General features: G+C 41.1%; 1 protein-coding gene across 1 annotated transcript; it reads right to left on the bottom strand.

Annotated features, from left to right (window-relative positions):
- Positions 1 to 11: 11 nt before the first annotated feature.
- On the bottom strand, positions 12 to 4785 carry LOC121811820 (repulsive guidance molecule B-like). The gene is made up of 2 exons (XM_042213830.1): positions 4230 to 4785; positions 12 to 644 (listed from the first exon to the last, which is right to left on the bottom strand). Exons 1-2 carry the CDS (start codon positions 4345 to 4347, stop codon positions 43 to 45), a joined length of 720 nt encoding a protein of 239 aa, XP_042069764.1. The 5' UTR covers positions 4348 to 4785; the 3' UTR covers positions 12 to 42.
- Between the last annotated feature and the right edge of the window lie 8411 nt (positions 4786 to 13196).

The raw sequence follows: 13196 nt of genomic DNA, 5'->3' as shown, positions 1-13196 counted from the left end.
AGACTTGTTAACCCTGCTTGCACTCGTAAGAGTGTTTCAGCTTCAAAAATGGAAAAATAAGAGCCCAAAAGCCAGTTTCTGGTTCCTTACCTTATTGGTTGCTGTTGCACTGGAGCCAGGAACCACAGGAACATTAGTGACCTGCACTGAAAGGTAGTCGTTATCAATAAGAGGCCATGCTCCCTCCACTTTACAAGTCTGGAAGCTGTCCTTGAATGTCCTCAGGTGGGGGTCACCAAAGAGCCCACAAAACAGGTACTCAGCCCGAGAGTGGCTGTGGCTGTGGCTGTGAGTGTGTGAGTGTGAGTGAGCGTGTGCATGGGATTGCGTGTGGGCGTGCTGAGTGCGGCTGTGATAGTTGCATGGCTCAAAGGGAATCTCGGGGTGTGTGGGAGAAGTGGGGCCGTCTCTGGAGCAGTTTCTCTGGCTCATTAGGTCTGAGATGCCCAGAACAGCCGAGTGGAAGACCAGGTTTCCACGGCAGGCCTTTGCTGTCCTCTGAGTGCAGGCCGAGTATGCACGCAAAGCCTTGCAAAATTCAGTGTGAAAGCCATCCACCGCAGGGTTCAGGTGGGAGGTCAGGGAGACAAAGTCGGTGGTGCACTTCTGGATACGACACTGAGGTGTGGCCACCTGGCACTGACCTGAAGAGGACACACAGATAGAGTCTGGAATACTAATATATAATACACACATGTCTGATAATTTAGGCATGAACTAGACACAGTTATGTCTCAGTGGAAGTGAAAAGGTTGTGCAATCACACAAGACTACCAAGGTTACGTGTGAAGAAAGCTTTGATTTTAAGCACGCAGTGATATGAGTCTTTTTACAGTCTAATAAAAACCTAATAAAACTAGAAAAAGAACCAGCTGTTGATTGAAAGTCTGGATCAATCATCAGTGCCGCTCTGTGAGCGTAATAAACCTGAAGTGTAATAAACCAAAGAGCAACCGGAGAGAGGGAAGACGAAGCATGTTTTACCACAAGCAGTGAGATAAAAGTGCCCATACAGCCAAGGAGCACACAGCATATAGAGCATTATAGACAAAGGGAACAGGGCAAAGCAGCTGTGCTGTGAATACAAACACAACACAGTGACTTTTTGAAGCTAATAATCTTCGTCAGCAAGGTGCTGAATAATTGTGTTAGTGATCCTGGGTGGCTTCTGCAGAGGAAAAACATAATCAAAAATGCCCCTCGTGTAGCCATCAGAAACAGATTTCCCTGATGTTTTATCTTTTTCTGCGTTTCTAAATGTAACGAGGGTCAAAGTCGCCTTTTATATCATAGATCATCGGAGAGAGAGAGAGAAAGATAGAGCGAGAAAGAGATTAGAGACCAGACCTAATGCATTAGTCACAACGTGCTCCAATTAGATTAGGCCAGAGAGAGAGAGGCTCTGCAGTGTATGAGCAGCTACACACACACACACACACACACAGCAATAGCTATCTTAGAAAGAATGCTGCTTGTACTTCCGTTAACCACACACAGTCGGTGATCTTTAGATGATGGTCTCTTAATGGCCAAGAAAAGGCCGAAAGTGCAAGAGTTTTTACAGAAACGATCACTCAAACGTTACTCCATCACTTAACCAGCTGGCAGCACACGTCCGCTATTCTCTGTCGATTTATCTGATTTTAGAGCATGAAGGAGTGTGATGCCACCAAATGGGGGCAGTAATGCTCTGAATTTTGCTATTCGGGGTGCAGGTACGGACCCTCACTCACACTGCGCTTTAGAATCTTTCTCCTAACTGTTAAATACTGACACCAACCCACAGACACACACACACACAGGCTGCCTCCTATGCCAACCACCGCTGCACAGACAGGTCTGAGTACTGAGGACACATTGTGTCTTTGACTGGTGCACCAACAGCCTCCTTCTTTCCCTCCAATCTAGCCTGCAGTACCCAAATGCGACTCCCAATCTAATCAGAGCAGTTTGTTCTCTTTCAGAAGTTATCAGGATCATGAGCTGCTGCACAAAAAGCACTTATTCACTAATATTTTCTCCGAAGGATAACTTAGCGAGAAGCAAGCTGACCCTCTGACTGCAGGGCTCTGGCATTAAACCATCGATCTGCAAAACCTTACTGACGGAAAGCTTCTGTTGAAGTTTACACCACTGTGTCGCTCCCATGCTGACCCTGCACTCTGACCTCTCGGAAATAAAAACTAGGATTTCCATATGATGCTTAATAACGTCTGTAATATTTACACGTTACATGTTAAAGCACAATTTTCTTATTTGCTTCTGAAAACATTCATGTGATCTCCTTTGTAAACAGTTTCTCTAAATTAGCATATTTTTTGCCAAGTAAAGCCGAGGTGATGAATACTGCGGTGGCTGGCAAATACTATTAAGAGGAGAATACACAACTCCTCGTGTGTTTAAAATTGCCTTCAACATTGCTCCTTATCCTCTGTCTTCCTCGCGTTCAATATAATCCCACAGGACTCGAATCTTCTCTCTCATATCTTCAGTTTTCTCTCTTTTTTTTCCTTTGTAGCTTCAATCACTTGCCTCCTTCAGCACTATTCTGCTTTCAGCCCCCTCAGCCTCATTCCCTGGCCAGCCTCACCTCCTTACTGCCTCTCTTCCTGAGGCACCTTCTCTACCATCAGACAGAGGTCATAAGATCAACCAGCTGAATCTCAATGGCTCAGTTTAGCATTTTTTTTTTTGCCTCCCAATCTCGCTGCCTTCAACTCCTTTGATCTCTGGAGATCAGGAAAGGATCTACTGGGATCATTTCTCAACCAAGGGAATAGCTCCAGAAGTGCTTATTGATCACCTTGTTGTGTGCACTCTCTCACACGCTGAGCTCAAATCACACAAACACCTTTTCCATAGCTTTAAGCTGCAAAGCTTTACAGGAGCTTACTCTCTCTGTCGTCGGCCAGACACTGTGAACAATAGTCAACAATTCAGACCCTCCTTCCTCCCTGCCTAAACAGACACATGGGGCTTACAACAAAGAAATGTATCTAAATACCGCAAAACATGTACAAGTTTTAACAAATAAAACATTCTGTTTGGCTGGACAAACTAAAAAACGAACAAACAAAAAAACACATTCTTTCCAGGTGACGCACGTGCAACATAGGTGCCAAGAGGGTCTTTAATGTGAAGTGGGTCTCTCTCTGTGTTCCCATTTTGTCCGACTGCCTGCGCTGTGTTAAACTAATTACTGGAGGTGTGACTGCTCTACAGACAGCCGACCCCCTGCACAGACAAAAACACTCAGACTCAGCCAGATTTTTTTTTTTTTTTTTTTTTTTTTTTGCTGCCTTTTTGCACCAAATGTAAAATGCTTCTGTATCTTTACGAGACATACAGAAACCAGACCAGCAAACAGTTTCACAAAAAAGTAAAGAGCTCTGCAAAGCCACAGAAAACAGAAGTATTTCAAAACTGTCACATTTGAGTTTAGTGTCAGAAATCCTTGCAGACACCTTGTTAACGTCCAGTTAACAGGCTCTTCATTTATTAAATTCATTGGGGGGTTTTTGTTGTTGTTGTTTTTCTAACTAGCCTTGGATGATTGTAGGGGTTTTAAAAGATAAACATCCACAAATATAAAGAGAAATATGTTGGACATTCAAGAATATGTTCTTAAATTAGATTATCTGATCCTGTTTCTTACAATAGACATTATTAATCAGCATCAGCTCAACATTACATGTTTATTTAGGTTTGGCCAGATTTAAATCACAGCACAACTTCCTTTTACATTTTATGATGTGCAGCGGTGGAATAGATTGTTTTGTTTTGTGTGTTTGTTTTTTCTGTAAATGAGTGCACTAAAAGAATTGGTTTATATGGACAAGAGGAGAGGTAGCTCGCTCCTGCCTTCTCTCCCCCTCCTCCATGAGCCATTAAGAGGCAGACAGGAGAATGACGGCCCAGGAGAGAGGAGAAACTCGATCCGTGCTCAGACTGCTGCACTGCCGCTTTAGAGAGAGCCATTGTCAGGCAGCACTGGGCCCAACACAAGGATCAACTGCACAGTGATTACAAATGCTTAATAACTAACAAAGTGTTTCAATCACCATCAAGTGATGGCGACTGAAAAGAAATGTTGTTACTATGGTTATAGCTGATGGAGTCCGCAGTAAATAGTTCATCACTGAATATGAAAGTAGATAAATTACAGATCAGTTGCTACTGTGACCCAAAGAGATTCTGGGTGTTGCAGTGTTGCAAGTGTGATTAGTTACCTATGTGAGCACCGCAGCACAGAGCGATGATCAGCAGTAGAAGCGGCCGGAAGCGGCGCACCATAGACGGGGAGGTGAGGCGCTCAGCCCCGCGGCAACAGCATCCGGCTCTCCCCATCCCCGTCCATGCAGGGCCAGGAGGGGAGAGTGGACAGACCTCCAGAGGGCGAGGACGGGTGGTGTCCAGGCCTTCTCACTACTTCTTCTGCCCCTTCTTCTTCACTCTTCTCTCCTTCCTCTCCTCCACGGGTGCGCAGGGGCATTAAAACACAGCTGCTCCGCGGAATGCAGGGCGGAGGGGGAGGTGGAAAGGCACAGAGAGGAAAGAAAATACAAAGTACAACCAGAAGTCACTTCGTCGACACTTTTACTTTTTTCTCTCCTTTACAAATCCAAACCCCACGTGATTAGAGTGCGCTCCCGCTGCAAGCCGGACTTTTGCCTTGATTACGATCACTCTCCTCTCTCGTCCAGAACACGCACAATCATATCCCTCCCTCCCTCACCGGCCAGGCGGAGGTTTCTCCTGCTCTCCTCCCATTTCACTTTCTCCTCCTCCTCTCCCACCCCAGCAAATCAATAGAGAATCAACCAAACCCTGCTGGCGGAAAACCCGCCTATACCACATTGATAGAGAGAGAGAGAGAAAGAGCGAGAGAGAGAGAGAAAGAGAGAGAGAGAGAGAGAGAGAGAGAGAGAGAGTAAAATAGGACAAAAACAAATAAATACAAAATCTGATAAAAGTTATGAAGTCTATGTAAAGCAGCACTGTATAAACTAAAAATAATAATGAGCTTATTGATTTATTCAATTCACTATTTAATTGCGCACGAACAGCAAGAACATTAGAACAAAATACAAAAGTCGAACATTTGACGATGAACAAAAATGTTATTCAGAAAAAAATCTTAACTCATGTTTAAAATGTAAAAGGAATAGAAATACTAATGCAAACATGTTGCAAAAATAAGGGAGGCTATTCAGTAGCTGTGGAAATGTTAACGGATTTTACAAGGTGTAATTAGAATGGCATTCATTCACAGGTAAATAAGCCTCTTAAGAGTAACAATAAAATCACATTTTATATTTTAGTACTGATAGGATTTATATCATTATTAGAACTTCTAGTTTGCACAAATACAGGTAAGTGCAAACAATTTCCCTTTTATTTTGTATGTCTGTTGTTTCTGAAATCCCACATCAAATAAGTGTTTAAAAATTAACCATATTACACTCGAAATACTCCAAAAGGACACCTCTTAATCTCATAAGTCATATCCAGCCTACCCCATGTGTTCCCCATGGCTATAATAGAAATCATAAATCATATAAATCCACTTATTAAACTCGGGGATATACAGTATTGGGCAAAAGTCTGTCTTTATATTTTTCCAGGCTTTTTTGTGATTTTTTATAAAGTGGTCTTGAGCAATGCTTCTCCAGGCTTTCTAAAGATCTTTCACAGTTTTGATTTGTTTTGGACATTTTCTGCTTTTTTACTTATTTTCACTTATTTTCAGGTATAGTCCTTATACCTGATCATTTGTTTGTTTGTTTGTTTGTTAAGCAACTTAACACTGACCTATGAATCATTCAAGCACAAACTGGTATCTAACACTAGTGTAGTGTCTACACTGTAACTTTAGACACTTGGAAACTAGCAGTTTGATTCAAAAACACAGCATTTGTTTTAATTTCTTTAGTTGACATGATGTGCTGTGTGTCCTTAAATTTGGGGGGGGGGTTTTTTAATGAAACTGCACAAGTGAAAGACCTTAAAAATGATCTTCAGCAGACGAAAAGTATCTAAAGTCATGTCTTTAAGAAACAGGAACAAATCCAGCAAAGACCTGATACAAGACCTGACAGATGCATCTGACCCTGCACTCCATCCATCTACTGTTTGCTTAAGTCTCATCAGAAATGGTTTCAGTGGAAGGGTGGCTGTCAAGAAGCTATTCTTAAGAAAGGGAAACCGAGAGAAAAGGCTGAGGTATGCCAAATTATACAAAAACTAAAGACTCAAGGCCTTTGCACAGTATTGTAATTAATAATTAATTAATCAGTGAAATTAGCTGGATTTTTGTGTGCTGTTATTCAGTGACACAGTGGCTTAGTCCATGCTTGAGTTTTTATTTTGTGCTTCCTAAGAATTAAACAAACTGAATGGAAAAACATGTAGCGTACATTAAACTTGATTTAATAAGTTTGTATCCTTCTTTACCTTATTGGAAAAAATAAAAAAAATAAAAATATGTTGACAGACACAGAATTAAACACAATGCCCAGATGATGTCTGTAACACACCGTCCAAACATGTTCACACCGAAACCATCGTAATGCTGTAAAGTAAAAAGAACAAAACTGCCGAAAGTTCAGGAGGGAGTGTAAACAGAGATAATGACAGCCACTAAAATATATGCAAAGTAACTTGTGCCTTGCTATCTTTATTGTTCCAGCTGTAATTCATAAATGAATAACTTTCTGAAGGTTGTGGATTTAAGATCTTTAATAGCAACAAAAAAAGAAAAAAAAATTGAAACTGAGCCAAGCCTGCTTTTTCACGTAAAGTTTACAGTTGGGTAAATTTCAAAGCAAGCACCGAAGCATCTACAGTTAGAAAATTTTTTACTAAGTCTGCAAATCTACCCTGTGTTTGTTCTCTGTGCGTACGTGCAGGGCTTCCTGGTGTAATCTTCTATTATCTATTAAGTTCTGCCAAACTCGACAACCCTGGCTTTAACCTGTTTATATGGATGCGAGTATAAGCAAGCACTCATCAAATAACCCTGCTCTGTGGCTACTTTATGTGCTGTGTGTCAGAGCAGCTGTAGCATGACTCGGATTCAGTCACGGCCACTCTGAATGCGTCTCTAAACTAAACACAGAACTCTTGAAGATTTTACAGTGAGTGTGGTCAGGGCAGATAATGTGTGTCTGATTTTTATAACGTGCACGCTGCTGGTGAGGAAGGCTGTCTGAGGTGACCGAGGAGATCTTGTAACATATTGCTTTGCAGTATGTGTATGCTAATATTTTTTAACTAATTTTGGCATATTACACAATAGCATATGCATCTATGTGTAGTATGTGCATGCATATTTAAAGAAAAAATTAAAGGGGAAAAAACAATGTAAAGTGTAAGAAGAAAAGCTTGAATTCACCTTGGAGTTGAGTCCAGAAGTCATACATTTCTGAGTCTCTGATCTTCCAAAAGATATTTTCTCATTTGATGTTTTGATGATGGTGGTTGAGAGAGCTAGTTTAAAATATCCCATAGATGCTCATTTCGACTGAGATGTGATGAGTGTGATACATAAACAGCATTTAATTGACTTGATTTCCATCATCATCAAATCGTTTAGTGACCCCCCTCATGTCTGGTGGATGGGGTTATTGTCACTATGAAAGAGACCACTCTTACCAGGAGAGACATATTACATCATAAGATAAGACTGTTATGATCACTCATAACAGCCTTGCACTGATTTGTATCGAACCTTAACGCTTAGGGGACAAGTGGACGCAGATCAGCAGTGAACTTTAGCAGTACCAGAAGATCCCTGTGATATAGAAGCCTCAAACAGAGACTTTTGAGCAGGAGGTGTTATCACATGGTTTCATGATCACTGACATTGACATTTATTAGTGGTAGTGTTTTAAGGTACTTTATGGTAATTCAAGTATTGCTGTTGTGATGCTATTTTATACCTCTACTCCACTATATTTAGAAGCAAACAGCACTTTTCCACCATTCACCCACTTTCTTCTGCTTATCCGTTTCAGGGTTGCAGTTGCCCTCATCAAAACTGTCATAGCGTGAGGTCATAGTCTGTCACATGTGACCTGCAGGGCTAATGGAGAAACACTAGTTAAGCAGACATACATCTTTTATCAGAAGCTAGAGTATTCAGGGAGAATCCACTCAGGCATGGGAAGAACATGCAAACTTCCTACAGATGGACGCCAGTCTGCAGATTTGAACCAAGGATCTTAACTACTGTGAGACAACTGCCCTAACCACTTTCAAGAATAAAAATGACTCACAAAATATAACACATTAGATTTAGATTGAACTGCCCAAGAACATAAGCAACTTAAAAGAGAAAGAATGTTGGCTAATCTATTTAAGTTAGCTGTTAAGTTGCTGGCTATAATATATAAATAAATAATTCCATCAAATTATTTTAAAACTTAAAAACATCTATAGCCCATATATACCTTGGTACATTAGACAGTGCTCCTCGTTACCATCAAAACACCAAATGAGGTGAATTCTTTTGGAAGACTGGTGGTCATCCTGCCAGCAGAGCCTGGCTAAAACTGTTTTAGGGCTCCTACTGGTCCAACATCCTGCTAAGACCCATAATGTTATTTAACTGTAATTTCCCACCCAGCTGTACATCCTGAATACCTATTATGACAGAAATTAAACAAGCAGTGCTTTTGACAGTAGAACGGCCTCCTGACTGGCTGGTCTGTCTGTGATGCACCTCTCAGCAGGATGAAGCACGCAAGGTGAACATTTTATTTATGCTGACACACGGAGCACAGACTGGTTAATTCAATTACATGTGCACATATCTGGTGCTTTTCATCAAGACTAATTTTATATTTCATTCTAATAACCCATCTGACACACACACACACACACACAACACACACACACAAACACACAAAAAAAAAAAAAAAAAAAACAAACACACTTGTTTTCAAATCTTCCAGAAATGGACTCCATATAATACTTAAAATTTCATTTTGAACCTCAAAGTTGCCTTTAAATTAATGAGGAGCAGGATTTGGTCCCCACTAATATAGTAGCATACCAATTTTTGGTCACACACACAAACCAGCATTTTGAGCTAACGGTTACACACACACACACACACACACACACACACACACACACACACACACACACACACACACACACACACACACACACACACACACACACACACAACACACACACAAAACACAGGATCCTATTCATGAACATTAATTCTATATTCTGTACTAATTCATTTAATCAATTACACCACAGCTGAGACCAGAGATCTGAGCACACCAAAATTAACTCACCCCCCTCCAAACACACACACACACACACTTTGTCCAGTAACACATGCATTCACACACCCGTCCATGAATGCATGTGTTACATACAAAGGCCATCTGTTTCCAAACTTCCAGCTTGTCTTCACCTCCACACCTCTGCCTCCCATCTCCACTTCTGCCTTTCTCCACCTCTGCCTATACCTCCCCTAAACCTCTCTACTGCAAACAGCCTATCATTCAACAGCTCGCACCACTCACCATAATACACCTGTGTGTTCACGTGTGAGTGTGCCAGAGTGTCTTGAGTCTTGACAGCTCGCATTGTTGCAAACGCATCAAAGGCACAATATCAAATTACTCCCACACTTGTGCTTTTTTTTAAAGCCATCAGTGTAAAATTAAACCCTTATTTTCAAAAGCTCAACAGTTTAAGTGAAAATCTCATGTTTCAGCACACACACACACACACACACACACAAAAATACAGCTGTATATTATAAATATATTATCGATTATTTTTATGTGCTTTACCCGCAGGGTGTTGCTGTGCACTTTATCTTGAAACACATACATTACATGGCAGCATCAAAATGATGAAACTCAAAGTGCTTGCATGCATAAATTCACCCGTTTACACAAACATATCATCTACATATGATTTAAATTTGAATCTTACATTCAAACATGAGATCATAGGTTGATCTGCTCTACAGCCTGAGCCAGTTTAGAAAAACTGAATAGCATTTTAAATGAGTTGGAATATTTACATGTTTTGAAGGGGTTAGGAGGATATTATAAAGTCAAATGTGGAAGCGGAATCAAGTGTATTATAATTTGTGTGAGGGCATCACGCTCTTTTATTAAAAACAACAACAGTGTCACACAGTGAAATGATCAAATGATGCCATGAAAACACTGTGAAATACAATCAGACAGCATTATGTAAAAACAAAAAAATGAACAAGTAGCCCAAAATTGGACTTAATCACATTCCACCACTTCACCGTACGCAGCATTGTAATAAACTGTGCCCTTCTCATTCTCTGTGCCAGCCACCAAAGCACACGCACAAAAGCTCCACACACCTGATTCCTGACTCATAGGTGTGTGGTAAAGGTAAGAGGAGCACACAGGTGTGTGTGTGTGTTTGTATTCCTGATGTGAGACGATAACAAAGCAGATAAAATCCAGCTATCAAAGCCTCTCGTAACGCAAGTGGAAACCAAATCCTTTAATAGCCTTTTTGATAGCTGTTTCTCTCCCAGGCCGAACTCATGTTGTGTTTTACCTGAGTTGGCCTTATCAGACCATCCTGTGTCTGCCCACTCACAAAAAAAGAAAAGGCAAATGAGGCTGAGGGTGGTTTCAGGTGCCTCAATGCAGAAAGTGTCAGAGTGGAGAAAAGCAAGAACTGTTATCGTGGGGTAAGTTTATCTTTTTAAAATGCTGAAGAGAAATGTAACGTCATCAGAGAACTCAGATCAGCGGGAGGGAATTCCTTTAATGGAGGCCAGAGTGGGAGATTATCACATTGATGCTTCTCTCCTTACACTCTCAGCCCCGGCCTCTTTATCCCCGCACAGTCCGTCGATGTGTATTGACTGAGTGGCATTAGCATAAAACCAAAATAAAAAACCTGCCTTCCCTTCTCTCGCTCTCTCTTTGTGCTTTCTCTGCATAAGTACAGCTTTAAGATACATTTACTTTATTAGCATTTTTTTAAACTTCCTTATTTTGTATATATAAAATTTTACGCCATTGTGGCATTGATCAATCTATTAAAAATGTGAAGTAAAGATAAGATAGCTTATCTTTAAACGCCTTCACTATTGAAATGTGGTTTAGATTTGAAGCATGCCTCACCTCCCCACACCCCTTTTGTTTTGCAACTGTTCATACTCATAATGGAAGTGGTGATGATGGTAGTAATCATGGACATATGATTATTTATCATTTATGAACGAATAAATCCATTCTGCCTTATATCGATGGCTTAGACTGCTGCTGGTGGTGTCATTTTCTTGGCACGCTTCGGCCCCCTTACTACAAACCAAGTATTGCTTCAATGCAGCAGCCTATCCAGGTATTGCTGCTGACCAAGTTAATCTCTTTATGACCACAGTGTATCAATCTTTGGATGGCTGCTTTTAGCAGGAAAACGGACCATATCAAAAAGGTCCAATCATTTCAACCCGATTTCTTAAAGTTGACAGTAAGTTAACTGAACTCAAACAGCCTACACAGTTCCTGGATCTCTATGCAATAGAGCACTTTTTGAATGTGGTGTAATGAGAGATTCCTATTAGAGATGTGCAGCTGACGAATCTGCAGCAACTGTGTAAATATGGACCAAAATCTCTGAGGGATGTTTCGAGCACCTTTTTGTATCTTCCAACCCCCTACTGTAACTAATACTGTAACTAATAAAATTACTGGTGGGAATATAATATGTGGAATGAAATAATGTCCTAAAATGCACAAGCACGCTAATAGATAGCATGGATTTCATATTACAAGTCTGTGGATGCCACTCTTAGATGGCAAAGATATTTTTAGACCAAGTTATAAGTTCTTAGGGATGTAAATATTTCCTCAACTACTGCTGCTGCTTAGTTTGTGTTCATTAAAGCTCAAATCAATATATCAGCATTTTAGCCCAGATTAATTTTAGATCAAAACAAACACTGGCGTTTGAAATATGGACTTTCTAAACACTCGTGTTATCAAATGTTTTCCTGCTCCGCTGGGACACGAGCCTGTTCTAGTGATTTTTCTTTTTTTTTCTTGCCACAAATGGAGTAAGAAAGATGTCATGGATAAACCTCAGATAAACAAACAAGAGAGTTTTGTCAAATTCACACATTCTTTTTTCTGTTTTCTTCATCATTTTCTCTCTTCCTTTCACTCATCTATCATTTCATCCTTTGTGTAAAAACATCTGAAGCCACACAGCTGCATCAGACGACGCGGTGACAATGAAGCCTCTGTTTTCTCTGGGCAAAAACATGCACATTTGCACACGCAGAGCAGTGAAGAGGAAACAGCTGAGGGATGTAATAGGGCAGATGAGGATCATGGGGTTGCAGTTTGGTTTGGGTCAGGGTGAATGTTTGGCAGCTGCGAGACAAAGACGCGCTATTTAAACTGCCTCTCTCTCGCCTCCAGCTCGCTCTGCAGCTAAACTTGTTTTGTCAGTCGGTTTGCCAGCTCGCATTGACTTAAAAAAGCAGAGGCCTTGTGATTCTTGAGCAATCATTTCAGGATAAAGAGACACGCTTTTGTGCACACCAGCGCAGCTCTTCCAAAAACTGGGAAATTTTAAAGCCTGTGAATCTAATCATAGTGATAATTGTTCTACTACTTTGATCCCGTTACACACATATACACACAAGCATATCACTCATCTATATCCCTGTCTCACACACACACACACGCATCCAAGTTTCTTTGATGGGTTTCCACACATGAATATAAATGTGTAACACTGAAGCTTCTCAGATATGTTGAGTCTTGTGGTTTACACACAACTTACACCTACTGCTGGGCCGTGCACATCATCGAGTAGACACTAACCTCCATCAACACACACACGTACAGAAAGAAAAGACATGGGCATCTATAAATCACTCACACACCCGAGCCATATGCTCATACCTGTCTGTAGCCCAAACACAGGTGAGCCCCTCACATTCCAGCAGCTCATATCCTGACGGAGATATAAGAGAGAGGGTGAGAGGGTGGAAAAGCCCGGTCTCTTTCCTCTATCCAGCTGTGAGTGCCTCCCTCTCTTCTCCTCCCATCTCTTCCCCTTGGGATAGAGTGCTCACAAAGTGGCAGATGGGTGGGATGCATAATGCATAGACTATTTGGGGGTTGGAAGGGTTCTGTGTGTGTGTGTGTGTGTGTGTG

The sequence above is a fragment of the Haplochromis burtoni genome, unplaced genomic scaffold (genome assembly GCF_018398535.1).
Source record: "Haplochromis burtoni strain Fernald_Lab_line unplaced genomic scaffold, NCSU_Asbu1 Contig_485, whole genome shotgun sequence".
NCBI lineage: Eukaryota > Metazoa > Chordata > Actinopteri > Cichliformes > Cichlidae > Haplochromis > Haplochromis burtoni.
This window is presented reverse-complemented; position numbering and strand designations above follow the sequence as displayed.